Source organism: Amblyraja radiata, chromosome 14 (genome assembly GCF_010909765.2).
Source record: "Amblyraja radiata isolate CabotCenter1 chromosome 14, sAmbRad1.1.pri, whole genome shotgun sequence".
In the NCBI taxonomy this organism is placed as follows: domain Eukaryota; kingdom Metazoa; phylum Chordata; class Chondrichthyes; order Rajiformes; family Rajidae; genus Amblyraja; species Amblyraja radiata.
Window position 1 is genome coordinate 21,935,473 of NC_045969.1, and position 23,055 is coordinate 21,958,527.

The window sequence follows — 23,055 nt, forward strand, 5'->3', positions numbered from 1 at the left end:
AGGCAAATTAATAAATGATGGGTCTTTGTCCCAAATGTTATGGAGTGCACTGTATGTATATGCATGTGTGAACACACACTTGCAAAGTAATTCAGGCGCATACAAGCCTATGCTGGTAACTATTTGATGCTATTTTTCAATAAAGAATGTAACGTTTGATTGCCAGTTTGTGCCTGATTTTTGTTCTTTTCATACAAAGTGCTTTGGTTCTTCCCCCAATGTACAAGTGTGGGTGTAGTGAAAACATTCTTCCAACTAAATAACTGCATGAACATATGGAATTAAATCTGGTGTGTTTCAGACTATTTAAAGAATGTTCCTCACCTCAGCACCTCCCTTGACAAATGTACTTGTGCAGGAATGATTTCAGACAGATTTAGAATTGCAATTCCTATCAAAAAATAGCCCAATAAAAAGTCACCTAAATGATTACTATTTTCCCCACACTTCATGATTTATTGATAGTGTAGGAAAATAATATACACAATTGTTAATACTCAGGGTCTCAGATAAACCATGTTTCAAAGCAACATTATGGAATACTGACAAAAGGAAAACTTATTTTATTACTCACCTATGACACAAAAAACAGATCCATGAGATTTGACATTTTATTGGAAAGGGTTGCACTTCCTAACAAACTCTTCATACCAAATCCTTTTATTCACTTGGCAGAAGAATATAAATACACTAAAACATAGGTTTTTAAACAAATTGCTGCAGAATGAAATTAAGATACATTAGGTATTAACAAGTCAATTCATCCACACAAAATGCTGATGTCAAATCCAAAAAAAAGTAATTTACTTCAAAAAGGAAGCTTGATACAATGTTGGAATCCACGTTCAATCCCAATTTAGATCTGTAAGAAAATATTAGAAGTTATAAACCACTGGCCAATTTAAATTACAGAAGCAAATATTACAAACTGGTAATCTGTCAATGATATACTTGCAGTGTTCAAAATAGGATTGTTCCCAATCAACCAGTTTTAAGCAAGGTACAGGGGAGAATACAACTGAACAGCCCACACCTTTGATCTCCTTATGAGGATTATACTGATATTCTTATTAGATTTGCTAGTTTGATTTCTGGTGCAAAGGTTTATTTTTATGACAAAAGTTTGGGTATGCAATAATTTGAATTTAGAATGAAAAATGATAAGTGTCTAAGGAAAAATTACAGAGGATGTATCCAGAATTAGGAGGCCATACTTCCAGAATAAGGATTGCCAATCAAGAGCAGAAGAATTTCTTCTCATGCCATCGTGATTTTTTGGAATTCTACACATCCATTCACACAAATTCTGGGTTTATGTGGAATTGAGGGCTAAGGGAAACAGGCAGGAAAGTGATTGATTCAGTTTGATCTTGTTAAATGGTGACACATGGAACAATACATTTTATGCCTGCTCCTGGAAAGGAGCACGCTTTTATCGGTCCTCAATTTAACGTCTACATGATTATTAAATCTATAGCAACTTCTTCCAAGATGTGGTAGCAAAAGTGAAATGCAACAAGGTAACAAACACAATGTGACCAAGACAGAATTTAAATGTTGCAAACCACCAATTTATTATCAATGCAGGAAGGGGAAATTGCAAGTTTCACCTTTTACATTCAAGTGCAACTGAAATGCAACTGCAAACAGGGAGTAACTGACATCAAACAAGCTTCTTGAAAAATCTTGGCATTTATTCAGTGACAAATCGTACTCACGTCATCAATGTCTTCATCATCGTCCCCAATGTCATCAAACTGGATTTCATCATCATCACCAGGCCCAAAGGTATCAGTCTCATTGATTTTGGCTGAGGTTAAAGGAAAAGATTGAAAAAATGTTAATTTCTGTTTGAAATTTTAGTTACGTGAGAATTTAATTATCAAAGTTGTCCATACCATGTTCTGGAAGTTCACCATATGCTTTCAAACTTCTGGCTTCATCCGCATTGTATTTCAGGATGACATCAGCCTTGTTATCCTTTGGAGGTGGCAAGAAAATATGTTTTCAACAAAATGTGGTATCAAACAAACAACTTAACAATTCAATAGCATTAACAGTTTCAGGCAAAGCTAACCAAGCATCCCCAATTCCATTTTTATACACCTTGTGCAAGTAAGTTTCAAACCTGCTCTCTGCAAGCTGCACACACAGGTCACTTGATGGAAAATGCAATACAAAAGAAGTTAATCATTCATTAATGATTAATTAATTACTTTTCATTGGTACCAGTTCACAAAGTGCATAACTATTACTCAAATTTCACCTATGGCTTCAGGAAAACTGTTCCAAGAGCCTACCTGCCTGTTGGATGCTGCTGGAAGCAGGCTTCAGCACCATTGCCGCTTACTGATCAGCAAAAGCAGGGAGCATTACTGGAAGGTAGGCCTTATCCTGGCATCCAAAGCATAACAAGGATTGCTGGAAATCTACCCAGTTATACCCTGTTGCAGAGAGGTTCATAAAAGTGGGAAAGTGACATACAAAACTAAAATGGGAGATACATGCTATCAGAAACACCATGCAAAATTAAGGTTCTCAGTGACCAGAAGGGGGAACTCTTGCACAAGACCAGAGGTCAGAACAAGTTAAGCTCATTCATGAAAGGTGCAGAGTGGTTTAAAAAAAAAAAGCAGCTCCTCCACTAAAAATCAGTATTAAAAGGATGGATATTAATCAGGATCTTTACAGCTGCAGGATTTATGGCTCTTTTTCCTGAACCACAAATTAACTAAAGCTTTATGGGTATGTCTAATTTACTGACTTTTTCCTGTTACCCAAGTATCACCTTTCTTCATTCCTATATGGCTAAAGCATGTTAGACAACTTTGACGTTTTACAATCAGAGTAAATGTCATGAGCACATTGAATACCACTTACAACTAAAATGTCACTTATTCAGAAGGTCACAGTTAAACTTCTGATGAGATTCAAGACATGGCTCCAACACATTCAGTATATTCTATGTACACATTGTAAAGTTCATAAATACAATATGTTTTTCCTTAATAAGACTTCATAATAAAAGGGGGAAATTCTCACCTGGTAATCTCTCAGCCCAACCAATATAATATCTGATGTATTTATCCAAACCTGAAACAAATGATAATGGAATCATTCCAGGATTTGGTTAATATTTTACCTTCAAAGTCTAGATGCATCTGCACCGTCCACATAGGCCATGCTTGATAAATAGCCATTTAACCATTCAAAATGCAAGAGCCTCTAATCCACACATCAACCACATAATTCTAAAGTTAGCTTGCCTTTAACAGATGGATTTAACATTGGCTTGGAACTAATAGGTAGCAGTGTACATTAATAAATGGGGAAAACAATTTACAGAATACATCTTAACATCACCAAGATGAACAGATGGTGATAAGTTCTAAGTACTGCAACGAGTGTCATTACATACAGAACAAGAAACACCCTCTCAAAAAAAAAGGAAAAATAAGTCAGTCAGAAATACAAACAAGCCAAATCTTAAAAGTACAATCCATTGGAATAAGAGTCAGCGTGTGCTTCTGAATGACAAATTAACCAGCTGTACCTAAATACAATAACAAGATTTTTTTTAACTGCCCCACATTAGCCTTATGAAAAAGAGAATAATGATTTTCGGAGGAATCTTGACATTTTCTGAGGATATTTTTTTTTTTAATTCAATTTTGAAATTTCGTAAGTGCGAGATTGTAACTATGCCATAAAATGACAAGAGCGCAGAAGCTGCTTACGGGGTTCTGTGACTTTTTGAATTGAATATTCAGCATAATTAAATGCACCACTACCTGACTGGGAATGGGGACTAAAATACAAAGGGTCGTCACCTTCTTTCTCAGCTTCCCTCGAATATGGCAAAGCCTCTTCGCACCATCAAAACACATGGCTTCCAAGCGCCCATTTCCCAGCATCTTAATCACCTGGGCATATTCTACAAATTAAAACAGATTGGAGATCATTCACTTTAATTAAGCAATCATAGAACATTTACATATCAAACCATAACCATCAAAAGTCAAAGGTGAATGATTGAAGGTCAGTGTGGACATGGGGGACCAAAGGATCCATTTCTGTGCCGTGTTGTTCCAAAGATCTTTAATTCTGCTTGAATAATGTTGGATCTTTTACATCCACCGAGTCAGAATTTTATAGGGCATATCTCTCACCACAATGCCAAACCGTACCGAATTATGCCCACAAAAGTCCATATTAGAACTGTGCTGGCCTAAATCAGCAGCGAGTCTGTTGCACTGCAAGATGGTACAGTGCTGCACTTCTCAGGTAATGCAGTGGCCACATAACCAACCAGACATTATTCCTCAGACTCTTCAGTGGAAGACTGCACTGAGGCCACATTGAAACAGGCCGCATGATATAGAGGATAGTGATTTAGGAACAACAGAAGATCTATCCCATTGCCTCACGCAAGAGATGACATCACGGACTATTCCTGGAATGTCTTTTTTTTCAAGCTTCTGTCTCTGGAACGAGTCTAGAACTCAACCTTCTCACAATCGGATTACTAATACAACTTACAAAAAGGCATCTTAACCCAGCCAGTTACATTTCTATGCTAATTAAAATATAAAGGCATGGCAACTGACGTTATTCATTAAGACATTTGCTATTTGCCTGACAGGACACAATTCAATGACTTAGCTTATCCTCGTCAGTGGTGCAGAGTACATGTGTCTTTTCACTTAAAGCAAAGATGCGGGTATAATAGTTTAACATGGAAATCAATGTCCATTGTGGCACTGAAAAAGTATTTTTTTGTTTTAATCCTCTTATAAAAACAGGAGATACAATAAGAGACCACAGAGTATACAGCAGAAAAACACTTACCCCTCAGTAACATGGTTAAGAGCTTAGGAGCTATCAAACTATTGCATTTTAGGAAGAACCATTGGTACTATAACAACATTTAAAAATCACTTGGACAGGTCTATCAACAACAAAGATTTAGAGGGATATGAGCCAAGCACAGGTAGATGGGACATGTGTAGATGGGGCTTATTGGTCGGCATGGGGAAGTTGGGCCGAAGGGTCCGTTTCTATGCTGCATGACTCTACCTGCTCAGAACACATACAAGTAATAAATAAATGAATGCCAAATTAATATTTCTAGATGAAACTACAGTGTCCTCCATAATATTTGGGACAAAAGCCCGTCATTTATTTATTAGCCTCTGCACGCCACAATTTGAGATTTGTAATAGAAAAAAAACATCACATGTGGTTAAAGTGCACATTGTGAGATTTTATTAAAGGCCATTTTTACACATTTTGGTTTCACCATGTAGAAATTACAGCAGTGTCTATACATAGTCCTGTCCCCCTCCTCCCCCCCCCCCTCCTCCCCTCCTCCCCCCCCCTCCTCCCCCCCCTCCCCCCCCTCCTCCCCCCCCTCCCCCCCCTCCTCCCCCCCCTCCACCCCCCCCCCCCTCCTCCCCCCCCTTTTCAGGGCACCATAATGCTTGAGACACATGGCTTCTCATGTGTTTGTAATTGCTCAGGAGTGTTTAAATGCCTCCTTATTGCAGGCATAAGAGAGCTCTCAGTACCTAGTCTTTCCATCACCTTTGTAAACTTTTAACGCTGTGTATCAACATGAGGACCAAAGTTGCACCAATGAAAGTCAAAAAAGCCATTATGAGACTGAGAAACAAGAATAAAACTGTTAGCGGCATCAGCCAAACCTTAGACTTACCAAAATCAACTGTTTGGAACATCATTAAGAAGAAAGAGAGCATTGGTGAGCTTACTAATCGCAAAGGGACTGGCAGGCCAAGGAAGACCTCCACAGCTGATAACCATATAACAATTACAGTAGAATTCTCTCTATAATAAAGAAAAATCTCTATAATTCTCTCTATAGAATTCTCTCTATAATAAAGAAAAATCCCCAAACACCTGTCCAACAGATCAGAAACACTTCAGGAGTCAGGGGTGGATTTGTCAATGACCACTGTCGGCAGAAGACTTCATGAACAGAAATACAGAGGCTACACTGCAAGATGCAAACTGGTTAGCCGTAAAAATAGGATGGCCAGGTTACAGTTTGCCGAGAAGTACTTAAAAGAGCAACCACAGTTCTAGAAAAAAGGTCTTGTGGACAGATGAGATGAAGATTAACATATCAGAATGATGGCAAGAGCAAAGTATGGAGGAGAGAAGGAACTGCCCAAGATCCAAAGCATACCACCTCATCTGTGAAACACGGTGGTGGGGGTGTTATGGCCTGGGCATGTATAGCCGCTGAAGGTACTGGCTCACTTATCTTCATTTATGATACAACTGCTGATGGTAGTAGCATAATGAATTTTGAAGTGTATAGACACATCCTATCTGCTCAAGTTCAAACAAATGCCTCAAAACCCATTGGCCGGCGGTTCATTCTGCAGCAAGACAATGATCCCAAACATACTGCTAAAGCAACAAAGGAGTTTTTCAAAGCTAAAAAATGGTAAATTCTTGAGTGGCCAAGTCAATCACCTGATCTAAACCCAATTGAGCATACCTTTTATATGCTGAATAGAAAACTGAAGGGGACTAACCCCCAAAACAAGCATAAACTAAAGATGGCTGCAAGACAGGCCTGGCAGAGCATCACCAGAGAAGACACCCAGCAACTGGTGATGTCCATGAATCGCAGATTTCAAGCAGTCATTGCATGCAAAGGATGTGCAACAAAATACTAAACATGACTACTTTCATTCACATGACATTGCTGTCCCAAACATTATGGTGCCCTGAAATGGGAGACTATGTATAAACACAGCTGTAATTTCTACATGGTAAAACCAAAATGTATAAAAATGGCCTTTATTAAAATGTGACAATGCGCACTTTAACCACGTGATTTTGACTATTACATATCTCAAATTATGGAGTACAGACTTAAATAAATAAATGATGGGTCTTTGTCCCAAACATCATGGGGGGCACTGTAGGTGATGTACAAAGCAAGAGGTCGGCTGCTAGGGCATCCACTTGCACCTCATTACAGGAATGTAATGTTGAGGCTCTATAAGGTGCTGGTAAGGCTGCATTTGGAATATTGTGAACAATTTTGGACACCCTATCTGAGGAAGGATGTGCTGGCGCTCGAGAGGGTCCAGAGGAGGTTTACAAGAATGATCCCAGGAATGAGTGGGTTAACCTATGATGAGCGTTTGACAGCACCAGTCCTGTATTCGCTGGAGTTTAGAAGAATGAGAGGGAACCTCATTGACACATATAGAATAGTGAAAGGGGGTGAATCTGTGGAATACTTTGCCCAGAAGGCTATAGAGGCCAAGTCAGTAGATATTTTTAAGGCAGAGATAGATAGATTCTTGATTAGCACAGGTGTCAGTGATTATGGGGAGAAGGCAGGAGAATGGGGTTAGTAGGGGGAGATTGAAAGGCATAGAATTGATGGGCCGAATGGCCTAATTCTACTATTCCTTATGACCTCATGTAAAATAAGTTAAATTAACAGCCTGAATTTTCCATTTGTTAAATGATATGCCCAGAATCTCAAGTAATTTTGATTTATCATCCAAAAAACAAAAGGAAACCATTTTTAATTCTGGGAACCAAGATCTTCAAAAACAACTTGAGTAAATCTGGCCTAAAACTATACAAGGCTAAATTATATATTAAAAGATGGAACTACTAAATATTGAATTTATAACCACTTTTCTCCCCAGACGAAGAACAGGCACATTGCCTGATCGTGCTGGATGTGGGAAGAGTAGGCTGAAGTACATTACACTTACCTTGACCATCCTCTTTGAAGACTAGCTCACGTTTCTCAGATTCATTTTCATTCTTACCACGTCTCCTGTTCTTACCTCCCTTACCTGGTTTGAATAAATAACACATCAGTCCATGCATGAGACATTCTGGATTTACAATCATATGTCTGGCACTCCACATTCTCACTTAAAACAGACAAAAAATTATGATCCCTAATGTATTTTTAAGTCAAATTCAAACCCATACTCTAAAATGTGATACTGGGACGGATCATGCTGGCAGCTCACTGATGGTTCTATGGCGTAACATCTGTTAAGTGTAGTGTGCTCCAATGCATTTTGAAACACAGGATTGCAGCGCTTGCTAGATGTTAGACAGCAGCACATCTAACCTCCCAATTTGTAGCTGCACTTGGCAGTGTCCCTAGCCCTCCTGTAATTACTGAGCCAAGGATCTGTATAAAGCTATATAGGCTCCCCACAATACAGGGAGCAGGGGGAGTGGAGAGGACGGTGGTAGTAGGAGGGGGTGAGAGAGCGAGGGGTAGCTTTCCTAGAAAATTGTCTATAATATGATTTCCATCATCTGTGCTTCCCCCCCTTGAAATTCTGTAAATTGGATAGTGAATTCTGTACGGGCAAATTTCTGTAACCCAAACAGCTGTAACAAAGGAAGATGGGGGGGGGGGGGGGGGGGGGGGGGGGAAGAGTCACCAATCTTCACTGAAAAGTCAAGTGGCTTCTTTCATTTTAAAATTTATTTATAATTTTAATTATTTTACATTGAAATGATTTTGAAGATAAATATTTAGATATATGCAACTCCCTGCGTCACCAAGTACCAGCCTCATTTAGAAATGGGCAGCACTAAAAGGCTTTTATACAGCGTGTAAACAGGCCCTTCGGCTCAAGTTGCCCACGACGACCAACAAGCCCCAATTACTAGTCCCCCTGCCTGCTTTTGGCACATATCCAAATGATTGGACACATTGAAGTACTGACACTTTTGAAAAATATAAAAGTGGATAAGTCTCCAGGTCCTGACAGGATATTCCCATGGACATTGAGGGAAGTTAGTGTAGAAATAGCCGGGGCTATGACAGAAATATTTCAAATGTCATTAGAAACGGGAATAGTCCCCGAGGATTGGCGTACTGCGCATGTTGTTCCATTGTTTAAAAAGGGTTCTAAGAGTAAACCTAGCAATTATAGACCTGTTAGTTTGACTTCAGTGGTGGGCAAATTAATGGAAAAGATACTTAGAGATAATATATATAAGCATCTGGATAAACAGGGTCTGATTAGGAACAGTCAACACGGATTTGTGCCTGGAAGGTCATGTTTGACTAATCTTCTTGAATTTTTTGAAGAGGTTACTAGGGAAATTGACGAGGGTAAAGCAGTGGATGTTGTCTATATGGACTTTAGTAAGGCCTTTGACAAGGTTCCTCATGGAAGGTTGGTTAAGAAGGTTCAACTGTTGGGTATAAATGCAGGAGTAGCAAGATGGATTCAACAGTGGCTGAATGGGAGACGCCAGAGGGTAATGGTGGATGGCTGTTTGTCGGGTTGGAGGCAGGTGACTAGTGGGGTGCCTCAGGGATCTGTGTTGGGTCCTTTGTTGTTTGTCATGTACATCAATGATCTGGATGAAGGTGTGGTAAATTGGATTAGTAAGTATGCAGATGATACCAAGATAATGTTGTGGATAATGAAGAGGATTTCCAAAGTCTACAGAGTGATTTAGGCCATTTGGAAGAATGGGCTGAAAGATGGCAGATGGAGTTTAATGCTGATAAATGTGAGGTGCTACACCTTGGCAGGACAAATCAAAATAGGACGTACATGGTAAATGGTAGGGAATTGAAGAATGCAGTTGAACAGAGGGATCTGGGAATAACCGTGCATAGTTCCTTGAAGGTGGAATCTCATATAGATAGGGTGGTAAAGAAAGCTTTTGGTATGCTAGCCTTTATAAATCAGAGCATTGAGTATAGAAGCTGGGATGTAATGTTAAAATTGTACAAGGCATTGGTGAGACCAAATCTGGAGTATGGTGTACAATTTTGGTCACCCAATTATAGGAAGGATGTCAACAAAATAGAGAGAGTACAGAGGAGATTTACTAGAATGTTGCCTGGGTTTCAACAACTAAGTTACAGAGAAAGGTTGAATAAGTTAGGTCTTTATTCTCTGGAGCGCAGAAGGTTAAGGGGGGACTTGTTAGAGGTCTTTAAAATGATGAGAGGGATAGACAGAGTTGATGTGGACAAGCTTTTCCCTTTGAGAATAGGGAAGATTCAAACAAGAGGACATGACTTCAGAATTAAGGGACAGAAGTTTAGGGGTAACATGAGGGGGAACTTCTTTACTCAGAGAGTGGTAGCGGTGTGGAATGAGCTTCCAGTGGAAGTGGTGGAGGCAGGTTCGTTGGTATCATTTAAAAATAAATTGGATAGGCATATGGATGAGAAGGGAATGGAGGGTTATGGTATGAGTGCAGGCAGGTGGGACTAAGGGAAAATAATTGTTCGGCACGGACTTGTAGGGCCGAGATGGCCTGTTTCCGTGCTGTAATTGTTATATGGTTATATGGTTATATCCCTCTAAACCTATCAATGTATCTGTTCAAATGTTTTTTAAATGTTGTGATAGTACCTGCCTCAACCACCTCCCCAGGCAGCTCGTTCCATATGCCTACCACCCTTTGTGTAAAAAAAAAGTTGCTCCTCAGGTTCCTATTAAATCTTTCCCCCCTCACCCCTGTCCTCTGGTTCTGGATTGCCCTACTCTGGGTAAAAGATGTGATGCATTCACCCTATCTATTCCTCTCATGATCTAATACATCTCTATAAGATCATCCCACATCCTCCTGTTCTCCAAAGAATAAATTACAGACCTACTCCCTACAGCTCAGGCCCTTGAATCTGGCAACATCATCGTAAATATTCTCAGCACCCTTTCCAGCTTAACAACATCTTTCCTATAGATAGACACAAAGTGCTGGAGTAACTCAGCGGGACATGCAGCAACTGTGGATAGAAGGAATGGGTGACATTTCGGTAAAGATTAAAAGCCAGGGGAGAGGGATGGGTTGAAACCATCCTCTGCTATTCTTACATTCCCTCTCACCGTCTTTCCTATAACAGGGTGACCAAGACTGAACACAATACTCTAAATATGGCCTCACCAATGCCTTGTACAACTGTAACATAATCTCCCAACATCTATACTCAACACTCTGACTGATGAAGACCAATGTGCCAAAAGCCCTCTTGACGACCCTGTCACCCTGTGACACAACTTTCAAGGAAGCATGTAAGGTGCTGTCGGAAGTTTACAGCCAAGGCCATAATTTTGGTTGCCTCTGGACTAGCTGCTGACTACCTGGCCTCTTCGAACTACTGCAGTCACAATACTTTCGCAGCAGTCTTCATCGAGAGCAGCATGGCCTCCCGACTACAGGCATTCCATGAGGCGAGTACACAGCGTAGGAATAAGATGATGGATCAGATGAATGAATGGCTAAAGGGATGGTGTGAATGGGATGGCTTTTCTTTTTTTGGATCATCGGATATATTTCTGGGGTAATTGGAATTAGAATAGGTCCGACATCTTTAAACACGTTTTAAACAACTTTGGAAAGGGTATGTGACAGAGAGCAGACATACAGATGGAGGAAGAAGTTCAGTCAATATAGAAAACAGGTCAGACCATAACACAGAAAAGATATGGGCATAGCAAGATGCTGGGGATTGGAATGATAATTGGCATTTTAATGGAAGAAACTTGACTGCAAGGCAGATGAACAGAGTATTGATCAGGGTGTGGAAATATGACATTGTTGCATCATTGAAACTCGGCTTCAATTGGAAGGATTTGTTAAATAAACCTTGCCGGGTATGGAGGTTTTGGATATGATGGGGGCACGGGGGGGGGGGTCTGAGAAAAGCAGGGAAGAAGTTGGTCCCGTGTCTGTTTGTACATGCTATGAAGCTTTTATATTTTCTGTCTGACGGGGAAAAAGAGAGAGTGACTGAGTGTAAGTTATCATATTGACTGCTTTCCCAATGCTGCATGGTGTAGCTGGGACTATGATGCGATAAACTGGCTGAACAAGGATCTCTTAGTTAAAATATTTCAAATGAAGCCATATGGACATACCTGAGAAATCTACAAACCAGGGCAGAACCCTTAGTGAACAGAAGGTCCTGGGAAGTCACCTAGGAGCACAGATACATATTTCTCTGACAGTGGCATCATGGGTATATAGGATGGCAAAGATGGCTTTCGGTACATTGGCCTTCATCACTCAGGGTATTGAGCATATAAGTTGGGCCATTATGTTATAGTTGTACAAGATGTTGGTGACTCCACATTTGATGGTCAGTGAACCCGTGTTATTATGGATCATAGCGGAGGGAAATGATGTCCGTTATTACCAATTGATCGCTATATGCGAGTAAGGGATTATCATTGTATAAGTAGTCGAAACAAACAACTGCAGATGCTTGTTAATATACAAAAGGGCACAAATTGCTGAAGTAACTCAGCAGGTCAGGCAGCACCTCTAAAGAACAAGTAGTGACTTTCTGGGACAAAAATTATACAAGGACTGGACAAGCTAGATGCAGGAAAAATGTTCCCAATGATGGGGGAGACCAGAACCAGGAGCCACAGTCTACGAATAAAGGGGATGCCATTTAAAACTGAGATGAGAAAAAACGTTTTCACCCAGAGTTGTGAATTTGTGGAATTCTCTGCCACAGAAGGCAGTGGAGACCAATTCACTGGATGTTTTCAAGAAAGAGTTAGATTTAACATAGGGATAAAGGAATCAAGGGATATGGGGGAAAAAGCAGGAACGGGGAACAGATTTTAGATATCAGTTTTTCTTTTACCAAGGCTAGTGGAATCAAGAAATTGAAGACATAGGTTCATGATGAGGGCGAGGTGCTATAATAGCATTTAAAAGACACTTGGGCAACTACATGAATAGGATACATAGGATCTATCCAAGGTTATTTAGGGAGGCAAGGAAGATTGTGGGAGCCTTGATAAAGGTTCAGAAGGATGCAGGCCAAACACACAAAAATGGGACTAGCTTAGATGGGGCATCTTGGTCACCATGGATGAGCTGGGCAGAAGTACCAGTTTCCATGCCGTATGATTCTATTAATTGGGATTGCCATTACGTAAAAGTACGTGAGAAGAGGAACCGCAGAGTATCAGAACTTAAGCGGTCTATTAGAAGGACCAAAGGGGGGCATGAAATGGCTTTGGCGAGTCCAGTAAAAGAAAATCCCATAGCTTTTTATAACTCCATTAATGACATGAGCGTAACCAGGGAGAAGGTGGGCATCTTAGGAGGATAAAAGTGCCTGATGTATCCCTGGGTGTTATGGGAGGCTAGGAGGGGAAATTGCTGGGACCCTAATCTGAGTGCAGGTAGATGGGACTAGGGGAAAATAATTGTTCGGCACTGACTTGTAGGGCCGAGATGGCCTGTTTCCGTGCTGTAATTGTTATATGGTTATATGGTTAATGGAATTCTTTAAATATCCCCTGGCCACACGACTGGAAGACAACAAAAGCAATACCTTCATTCAAGAAGGGTAGCATGGATCAGCTAGAGTTTTATGTCAGCAGTAGAGATATTATTCAAAATATACCTAAACAGACAGGATTCATCGGCATTTGGAACGGCAGGGATTGATCTAGAATAATCAGTACTCTAGCCGAGTTGATAGAGAATAGTCTTTGTGGAAGATTATTTGTCAGATTGGAGGTCTATGACTAGTGTTGTGCCTCAGGGATCAGTGTTGGGGCCATTGCTGCTTGTGGTTTATATCAACGATTTGGATGAGAATGTACAAGGCATGATTAGTGAGTTTCGAATGACATTAAAGCGTGTGGTATTTTAGACAGCGAAGATGGTTATCACAAATTACAGCAGGGTCTTAATCAGTTGGGCAAGTGCGCTGAGGAATGCTTAATGGAGTTTAATGCAGATAAGTGTGAGGTGTACAGGAACTTGTACAGAGGATGGTGGATGTATAGAATGAGCTGCCAGAGGGGTTAGTTGAGGCAGGTACTATAACAACTTTTAAAATACATTTGGACAGATACACAACACTCCCCTGAAGAATATAGAACACAGGCATGCAAGACAGGTAGAGATGGGACATCTTGATCAGTTGGTCCAAAGGACCTGTTTCTATGCTGTAGGACAGCCTCACCTGGTCCAGGAACACCACTGGGACCGTCAAACGGGCCCATCAGCGACTGCACTTCCTGAGGAAACTAAAACAGGCCTCACTCCCCACCAACATCCTCAGGACTTTCTACAGGGGTACGGTGGAGTCTGTACTCACGTACTGCATAAATACGTGGTACTCCACCTGCAACTGCTCGGACAGGAAGGCTCTGCAGAGGGTAGTGAGGGGAGCAGAGAGGATCATTGGCGTCTCCCTACCCTCGGTACAAGAACTGTTCCAGAGCCGCTGTCTGAAAAAAGCTCAGAGAATTGCTAAGGACAAACTGCACCCCCTCCACATACACCTGGATCTCCTGCCATCAGGCAAGAGATATCGAAGCATCAAAGCCCGGACTACAAGACTGCTAAACAGCTTCCTACCACAGGCTGTGAGGCTGCTAAACAGTCACTCTGTACTCACAGCCACTTGATTCTGCGGCTGGCACAGACACTTTAATAACTGACACTGGCCACTTTAATAACTGGCACTGGCCACTCAAATCAGCTGCCCCGGACATTTTTATGATTGGTTTATTGTATTTTAACGTTGTGTTTTACCTGCTTTTAACTATTTATACTGTTCCATCAGGGACTGGATTGTTTTTAGTGTTATTATGTGTGAAATGTTTTAAATTTCATGTGCGATGCTCCGCTATTCCCTGGGAAACGTCTTTTCATTTTGCACTGTACAACTGTTGCTTGCAAGATGACAATAAAGGTTGATTGATTGATTGATTGATTGACATATGGCAAAGGCAGAAACAAATTTATATGCAGACAAAAACAGTATGAGTCTCGAAGCGCATTCCCAACAAGTATCTTTATTTCAGTACTCAAATATTCTAATAAATGCTAGCATACCATTTGCTTTTCTTAATAATAATAATAATAATACATTTTATTTATGGGCACCTTTCAAGAGTCTCAAGGACACCTTACAAAAATTTAGCAAGTAGAGGAAAAACATGTAAGGGGAATGAAATAAATAGTAGAGACATGACTAGTACACAAATTAAAGACAGAATTCAATTCAAAACACAATATGAGGCAATTCAATCACAGATGAAAAGGGAGGGGGACGTGGGGCTAAGGATAGGCAGAGGTGAAGAGATGGGCCTTGAGGCGGGACTGGAAGATGGTGAGGGACACGAAATTGCGGATCAGTTGGGGGAGGGAGTTCCAGAGCCTGGGAGCTGCCCTGGAGAAGGCTCTGTCCCCAAAACTGCAGAGGTCGGACTTGTGGATGGAGAGGAGACCGGCTGATGTGGATCTGAGGGACCGTGAGGGTTGGTAGGGGGAGAGGAGGTCAGTGAGATATGGGGGGGCCAGATGGTGGAGGGCTTTGTAGGTGAGGATCAGGATTTTATAGGTGATCCGGTGGGAGATGGGAAGCCAGTGAAGTTGTTTGAGGACTGGAGTGATGTGATGCCAGGATTTGGTGTGGGTGATGAGTCGGGCGGCTGCGTTCTAGACCAGTTGGAGTCGGTTGATGTAGGTGGAGCTGATGCCAAGGAGAAGTGAGTTGCAGTAGTCCAGTCGGGAGGAGATGAAGGCATGGATGAGTCTTTCAGCAGCGGGAGGTGCGAGAGAAGGGTCTGAGTTTGGCGATGTTGCGGAGGTGAAAGAAGGAGGTTTTAATGACATGGCGGATGTGAGGCTCAAGGGAGAGTGGAATCAAAGATCACGCCATTAAAACCTCCTTCTTTCACCTCCGCAACATCGCCAAAGTTGCGGGCCTGGGGAGATGGGGAGACAGTGGTGCCGTCGATGGTGAGAGTGGGGTTATTGATTTTGCTGAGTGGATTTGGAGCCTATGAGGAGGAATTCTGTTTTATCGCTGTTGAGTTTGAGGAAGTTATGTTGCATCCATGTTTTTATAGCTGACAAACAGGAGTTGATATGGGAGAGGGGGGGATTGTGGGGGGATTTGGTGCCGAGGTAGATCTGGGTGTCATCGGCGTAACAGTGGAAGTCCAGGTTGAAGTGGCGGAGTATCTGACCAAGGGGGAGGATGTAGATGATGAAGAGGAGGGGGCCGAGTACGGAGCCTTGGGGAACACCTTGAGTGACTGTGGCTGTAGCAGAGGTATGGTTATGGAGAGAGATGAAGTGGGATCTGTGGGAAAGGTAGGAACGGAGCCAGCTGAGTGCAGATCCTTCAATGCCGAGGTCTTTGAGTCTGGTGAGCAGGATGTTATGGTTCACTGTATCAAAGGCTGCGCTCAGGTCGAGGAGGATGAGGATGTTGAGGGAACCAGTGTCAGCAGAGGTGAGGAGGTCGTTGAGGACTTTGAGGAGAGCAGTTTCTGTGCTATGGAGGGGGCGAAAGTCAGATTGGAGGGGTTCAAGTAGGTTATACGCAAGGAGGTGGGAATGAAGTTGTGATGCAACGATACGCTCCAGGGTTTTTGAAAGAAAGGGGAGGTTTGCGATTGGGCGGTAGTTAATGAGAGAGGAGGGATCAAGACCAGGTTTCTTTAAGATTGGTGTGACAGCAGCAGTTTTGAAAGCGGAGGGGACAATGAGGAGTTGAAGAGATTAGTGAGGTAGGGGCAGAGAACTGGGAGACAGGGCTTCAGCAGGGGAGTGGGGAGAGGGGAGAGGGAGCAGGTAGTGGGTTTGGAAGAGCTGATGAGTTTGGAGATTTCAGTAGGGGTGACCAGGTCAAACTGGGAGAGGAAGCAGTGTGGAGGAGGGGTAAGGAGGTCAATGTTGAAAGGAGGGGCCTTGGTAGGTGGTGGAATAGATGCTGGGGAGTCGGGTACAGTGGATAAAGATTGATCGATGGTGCTGATTTTATCAGCGAAAAAGTGGAGGAATGAGTTGCAGAGATCCGGAGTAGAGGTAGGGAGAGTGTTGCCTCGAGGCTTAAGGAGGTTGCCCACTGTGGAGAAGAGGGTTCTGTGGTTTAGGCAGGGGTCGGTGAATATGGAGGAGAGGTAGGCAGATTTTGCATCAATGAGGGCATCTTCGTAGTCAGTGAGGTGGAGTTTGTAAGCTTCATGGTGGACTGTGAGAGATGATTTCTTTGTGAGTCGTTCAAGTCGGCGACCAGTCTGTTTCAGCTTACGAAGTGCAGGTGTGTACCAGGGTGAAGATGTGTTGAAAGTTACGGTTCTTGTTTTGAGGGGGGCCATAATGTTAAGGGAGGTAGACAAGGTGGAGTTGAGATGGTTTGTGAGATCATCAGGTGAGATATGGGTTGAGTCCAGGGGGAGAGTGGTGGAGAGCAGGTCAGAGAGATGGTGGGAATCAATGGATTTTAGATTACGGAAGGTCATTTCTCGGAGGAAGCGGGGGCGAGGTGTCGGAGAAGGGATGGTGAACCGTATAAGCTTATGATCTTCTTTCTTATTGCACGTCCCTTAAATGCTTAAAACCACAGGGAATATTTGCATTGTATTCTCAACCAATATGCAAAATTCTACACGCTTGGCGACGATACTCTTGGACCCTCTGCAAGAAAAGTCTTTTTTTTCCAGAAGGGCAAACCACAAGTGCACTACTCCATATGGAGTCTGGTAGCTTCTACGTTATAACTGCATGGAGAGTTCAGCTATGCTGGAAATGTTCAATGCGTCTGGCAACACCTGATAGTTTCGCTGCAAGGTCAGCAGCTATTACCTCCACCGAAGATGCTTGACGCACCTAGCGTTTCTACTAATCCACCATTTTACTTCGGACCTGAAGCAATCCCGGTCTGTTGCAGCATTTGTCTACGTGTCCTCCCACCTCCCCCGGCATCCAGTCTTCGCACTCGGCAAAGGCCTTCAATCCACGCTCTTCCGTTATTTGCAGCCGGACATTTCAGTCAACATCGAGGCCGGGCCCGCTACTCTCTACGCAGATCAGCCTGAAGAAGGGTCTCGACATGAAACGTCACCCATTCCTTGACTCCAGAGATGCTGCCTGTCCCGCTGAGTTACCCCAACATTTTGTGTCTAGCTTCGATTTAAACCAGCATCTACAGTTCTTTCCTGCATTCTCTACGCGGAGCCGGGGCGGGGCGGTGTGGGCTACGCTAGGCGGCGGCGGGGGGGGAGCTAGGCCGGGACGAGCCAGGTCGAGGTGGGCTACGCTGGGGCGGGATGGGCCAGGGATGGCGGGTCAGACTCAGATGAGCTACGTTAGGCCGGGATGGGTTACGTTAGGCCGGTCGGCCGGACTGCGCTGCACACGTGTTGACGGGAGGGCGACTGGGCCTCCGCCTCTCCGGGCCGCCGACAGCTTCATCGTGGTACAAAATAGTCGCGATTACCCTTCCGCGGGGACCGGGCTGGCAGCCGTTGCTGCCGCTCTCACCTTTATTCTTGGGCATGGCTCCGGGCCTCTGGCTGTCCGCTCACTCCGGCCCCTGGTGTCTTTGCTCCGGCCGCTCCTACCCCCGCACTGCGCATGCGCCGCCGCAAGAAAACTTTATTGAAAAGCTGCTCCTGAACACCGGGGGGGGGGGGTCGGGGGGTCGATCACGTGACCAACGTGCCGCCGCGCAAAGGTACTAGAGGAGCCGCCGTGTGTGCCGTCACGTCACGTCACGTCACGTGACCACTGCGGCGACAATGCCGGTGATTATCACGTGGTCCCGGAGAGCCAGAGTAACAACCTCAGGCAGCTGCTGTTACCCAAAGATACTGGAGGATAGATACCTCCTCTATAAGATCTTTGGAGGATACTGGGATCTTTGCTGTTGCCATCCACCCACTGCGGTCTGGCCAGGGAGGTGCACAGCGTTGCCTTTCTCAATCACCACATAGAGCTCTGCCTGCAATGAATTGGAAAGTAATGCGGAAGGCCAGTGAGTGAGCATTTGTGGAGAAAGAAACAAATTGCCTATTTTCTTCGCTCCATATATGCTGCCTCACCTGCTGAGTTTCTCCAGCATTTTTGCCTACCTTCGATTTTCCAGCATCTGCAGTTCCTTCTTAAACAAAATTAACATGATAGGTTCTTACACACGGCAACGTAAGGGTGTATACACGATAAGGTAGCAATGTTACAAATTTTTGAGATTTTAAAAATCAAGTCTGCAATTTATCCCATCAGATAAAGCATAAAAATAAGTTTAATTTGACACCCAATTCACTTTCATATCTTCAGTATTAAAAAGGTTATGGCCATTTTCATACTCGGAAATAAGCATCTTGTTCCCTATTGCTTTTCCATTGACTTAACACGAAAGCTGTGATCGAGGACAGTCAAAAGTCCATAACTTTCTTAAAAATTAAGAGAACTGAATGAATTTTTCAGTTGTTATAGATTGAAGCATTCTGAAACAAATATGAAACGTCTTACTTTGATAAACTGAAATTAAAGCATATAATTAATTAGTTACCTAATTGTAGATAATTACAAAATTGACCATTGTGACGGAAATAGTAATAAACAGCCAGACTGCCTCGAAAATTCAAAAATGTGATGTTCTCAAGGTCAGAACTTTAATATTATTGTCAATATGCTGTAAGTCTATAACAGATAGGTAAATAAATCACAATCTCTAGCAATAGACCAAGTCTTTATGGAGAAGATCAGTTGCCAGCTGATACATTGGCATATCACAATCAGTAGCATCATCATACTCCTCAGATTGTAACCAATAAGCAACTCTGTACACCTTGTTTTTCCTCAACTTTTCAAGTTTGGCATTAAGAATGCCCTGTAGATCCTCACATTTGGAGTAGTCCAAATTTGGATAATCTCTGCGAATGCTGTCTAAATCAGTCTCTTTGCTGGGCATTTGGATTGACAATTTTGCATTTCTTCTTCTGTGCTCAAAGAGTGTTGCACTATCCAAAATCCTTCATGACTGCAAAGTTAAATCTACAAGGTCCACACGTTGTGGAAGAAAGGGATCATACCCCATGCCATTGTATTATCAGGTGCAGAAACATGCTCTATGGCCTCTCAAATCTCTGCCAACCATCAATTTAAATAAGATCAGAAAATGCTGGAAAAGCTCAGCAGGTCGTCACATTTGCAGGAATGAGCCCACATGCAAACTGGGGGAACAGCACCTCATATTCTGCTTTGCTAGCTTGCAAGTTGTAGTGGCGGTTTTTACAACTTCTCAAAGTTCAACCTTCGATAGCCACTAATTTGTCGGGGATGATTAGAAAAGTAGTCTCACGCACCCCACGACACATTTGAAACAGCAAAGATGAATCTACCAGAAGCAGTCTCTTGATTAATAGCTTCTTTATTGTAGTAATACAAAACAATGAAATAACTCATAACATTACTTTTTTAATCGTTGTTCCATCCATGTCATATAAATTGTAAAAACTTTTTCTTGTAAAAGTACATAGTCAGACAACATATATATGTCCCAATCATGCTCGTGGTCATGGTAGAAATCTTTCATCCCATGGCCTGACATCAAACTGAAACTAAACCTCTGCGAGTCTGCGCCAGACTCCTCTAGCCAAAAACACGATACAGACTTCGTATAAAATCCCACCCACAGTAACACAGGCAGATAATAACTAAAGGTAACTAGACATGACTATGATAAACTTACTTAAGCTTAATGGCTCCAACATACAGGCCCCTAATTTTTCTGAATATAATAACGAGGCAATTACTAACAGACATTAAAAAAGGAGCTATAAAAGCTTAAGATATATTTAAAAAAAGTTATAAGCATTATATATCAGCATTCAGACTTCATTGGCGATTCTTCCATCTTCATTTTCGCCTTCTAGTAGCAGACATATCTTAGTTATCGGTCTTACCAAGACATTATTCTTAGTCTGAAGTCGTACTGTAGGCACCAAACCGTTTACGTCTGGCATGATCTCCAGTATCTTTCTTGCAGCAGTTAACTTTGATAATCCAATATTTCTTACGAATTTGCGACAACATGTGATTTCTTCTTCCATGTCCGATCTGTTCATGAATATGTCGTAACAGTAATGTTGAAATCTGAAAGTCCATCGAGAGAATAATAGGATGCTTAACCTCTTCAGGCATTGCCAGTCTATTCAGGCATCCGCAAACTCTCAAAAGTCCTTCTTCCAATACCGGATCCAGCATCCAGTGTCTCTTTTGACACCATGTACTCCAGCTTCTAACGTCGATATTTCTTCTTTGTAACTGTGTCTTCGACAGAAAGAAATAATCGCATTTCCTGCCTTATGAAGATCATCAAGATGTAAACCCTATATGTGCTACTATGCCTTAAAAACTTGCATCTTCTTTCAAATCTTTTCCTTCAGTTTTTCAGGCTCTTCTTCAGAAATACATTCGGCAATCTCTTTCCTTTTTCGGGCAAAAAGCAATAACCTTGTTTTGGCTTTAAGAACCCAAGCCACCACAGTCCAACTTCTTCCATGATGAAAAGTGGGTAATTAAGTAATTTCTTATGTTCGATGAATCTTTAGCAATAACATTCACTGTGATGTCCTGCTTAATTTCCGGATCATTAGCTAAGGTTTGAAATCCCAGTTCAAGCTTTGGCCATTCTCTATCTGGCTTACAGAGAAACTCTGATCCATTGATCCATCTCTTATTGCTTAAGAAGCGGTCTGCTGTTAATCCTTTTGAAGCTTAATCAGCAGGATTTTCCTTTGTAATAACATATTTCCACTGTGATAAATTAGTAGCTCTCTTTACATAAGAGATTATTTTTGCTACAAATATTAGGAAACGTTTAAACATAGAAAATAGGTGCAGGAGTAAGCCATTCGGCCCTTTTCATTGTTAAAGCATTTAAGCACCGATCCACTTTGAATTCTGAGAACTTGTTGAGATCTGCTAACCATTCTGTCCATCGCTGAGAGGAAGTTTGCGTTGTACTCTCATCCCATCCAAGTTTTTCCTTACAAAGATCCTGCAAAATCAACTTGGCTGGTAGTGTAAATGGTGCGAGAAATCCCAAAGGGTCGCAAACAGAACCAATCACGGATAGGATACCCCTTCTTGATAGGGCATCAATTATACCGGTGCCCAAGAAGAGTAAGGTGACGTGCCTCAATGACTATCGACCAGTGGCACTAACGCCGGTGGTGATGAAGTGCTTTGAGAGGTTGATCATGGAGCAAATCAACTCCTACATCGACAAAAACCTGGACCCACTGCAGTTCGCGTACCGCCACAACAGATCAATGGTGGATGCGATCTCGCTGGCCCTCCACTCCGCACTGGACCACTTGGACAACAAAAACTCATATGTCAGGCTGTTATTCATTGATTACAGCTCGGCATTTAACACAATCATCCCCTCCAAACTGGTTACTAAACTCGCAGAACTGGGTCTCTGCACATCCCTCTGCAACTGGATCCTCGACTTCCTCGTCCACAGACCACAGTCTGTTCGTATTGGTGGAAATGTGTCAGCCTCAATAACAATCAGCACGGGAGCACCTCAAGGCTGCGTGCTCAGCCCCCTGCTGTACTCACTCTATACCCATGACTGCGTAGCAAACCACAGTGCGAACTCCATCATCAAGTTCGCTGACGACACCATTATTGTGGGGCGTATCACTGATGGGGATGAGTCAGAGTACAGAAGAGAGATCGAGCAACTGTCCATATGGTGCCAGCGCAATAACCTGGCCCTCAACACCAGCAAAACCAAGGAACTGATTGTGGACTTTGGAAGGAGTAGGAGGGGGACCCACAGCCCCATTTATATCAACGGGTCGATGGTTGAAAGGGTCAAGAACTTCAAATTCCTGGGCGTGCACATCTCTGAAGATCTTTCCTGGTCCGAGAACACTAACGCAATTATCAAAAAAGCTCATCAGCGCCTCTACTTCCTGAGAAGATTACGGAGAGTCGGATTGTCAAGGAAGACTCTCTCTAACTTCTACAGGTGCACAGTCGAGAGCATGCTGACCGGTTGCATCGTGGCTTGGTTTGGCAATTTGAGCGCCCTGGAGAGGAAAAGACTACAAAAAGTAGTAAACACTGCCCAGTCCATCATCGGCTCTGACCTTCCTTCCATCGACGGGATTTATCGCAGTCGCTGCCTCAAAAAGGCTGGCAGTATCATCAAAGACCCACACCATCCTGGCCACACACTCATCTCCCTGCTACCTTCAGGTTAAGGTACAGGAG

The 23,055-nt window shown here is 42.7% G+C and overlaps 1 protein-coding gene across 2 annotated transcripts; it reads right to left on the minus strand.

The window, feature by feature from the left end:
* Window positions 1-548: 548 nt before the first annotated feature.
* On the minus strand, window positions 549-18,455 carry eif1ax (eukaryotic translation initiation factor 1A X-linked). Of its 2 annotated transcripts, XM_033032766.1 has the most exons (7): window positions 18,304-18,455; window positions 7,767-7,850; window positions 3,831-3,934; window positions 3,043-3,093; window positions 1,899-1,980; window positions 1,719-1,810; window positions 549-862 (listed from the first exon to the last, which is right to left on the minus strand). In XM_033032766.1, exons 1-7 carry the CDS (start codon window positions 18,317-18,319, stop codon window positions 857-859), a joined length of 435 nt encoding a protein of 144 aa, XP_032888657.1. In that variant the 5' UTR covers window positions 18,320-18,455; the 3' UTR covers window positions 549-856. The 2 variants fall into 2 exon arrangements, with proteins under 2 accessions (XP_032888657.1, XP_032888658.1); XM_033032767.1 differs by lacking the exon at window positions 7,767-7,850 and having other exon boundaries at window positions 18,304-18,421.
* Window positions 18,456-23,055: the final 4,600 nt, after the last annotated feature.

What these genes read in the sequence shown, in the direction of transcription:
- eif1ax (XM_033032766.1), bottom strand. An exon ending in CTTCAAAGAGGATGGTCAAG is followed by an intron (nt 3,935 to 7,766) that starts GTAAGTGTAATG and finishes TTTAATTTGTAG; the next exon opens with AATATGCCCAGGTGATTAAG. An exon ending in TTGGGCTGAGAGATTACCAG is followed by an intron (nt 1,981 to 3,042) that starts GTGAGAATTTCC and finishes CCACCTCCAAAG; the next exon opens with GATAACAAGGCTGATGTCAT.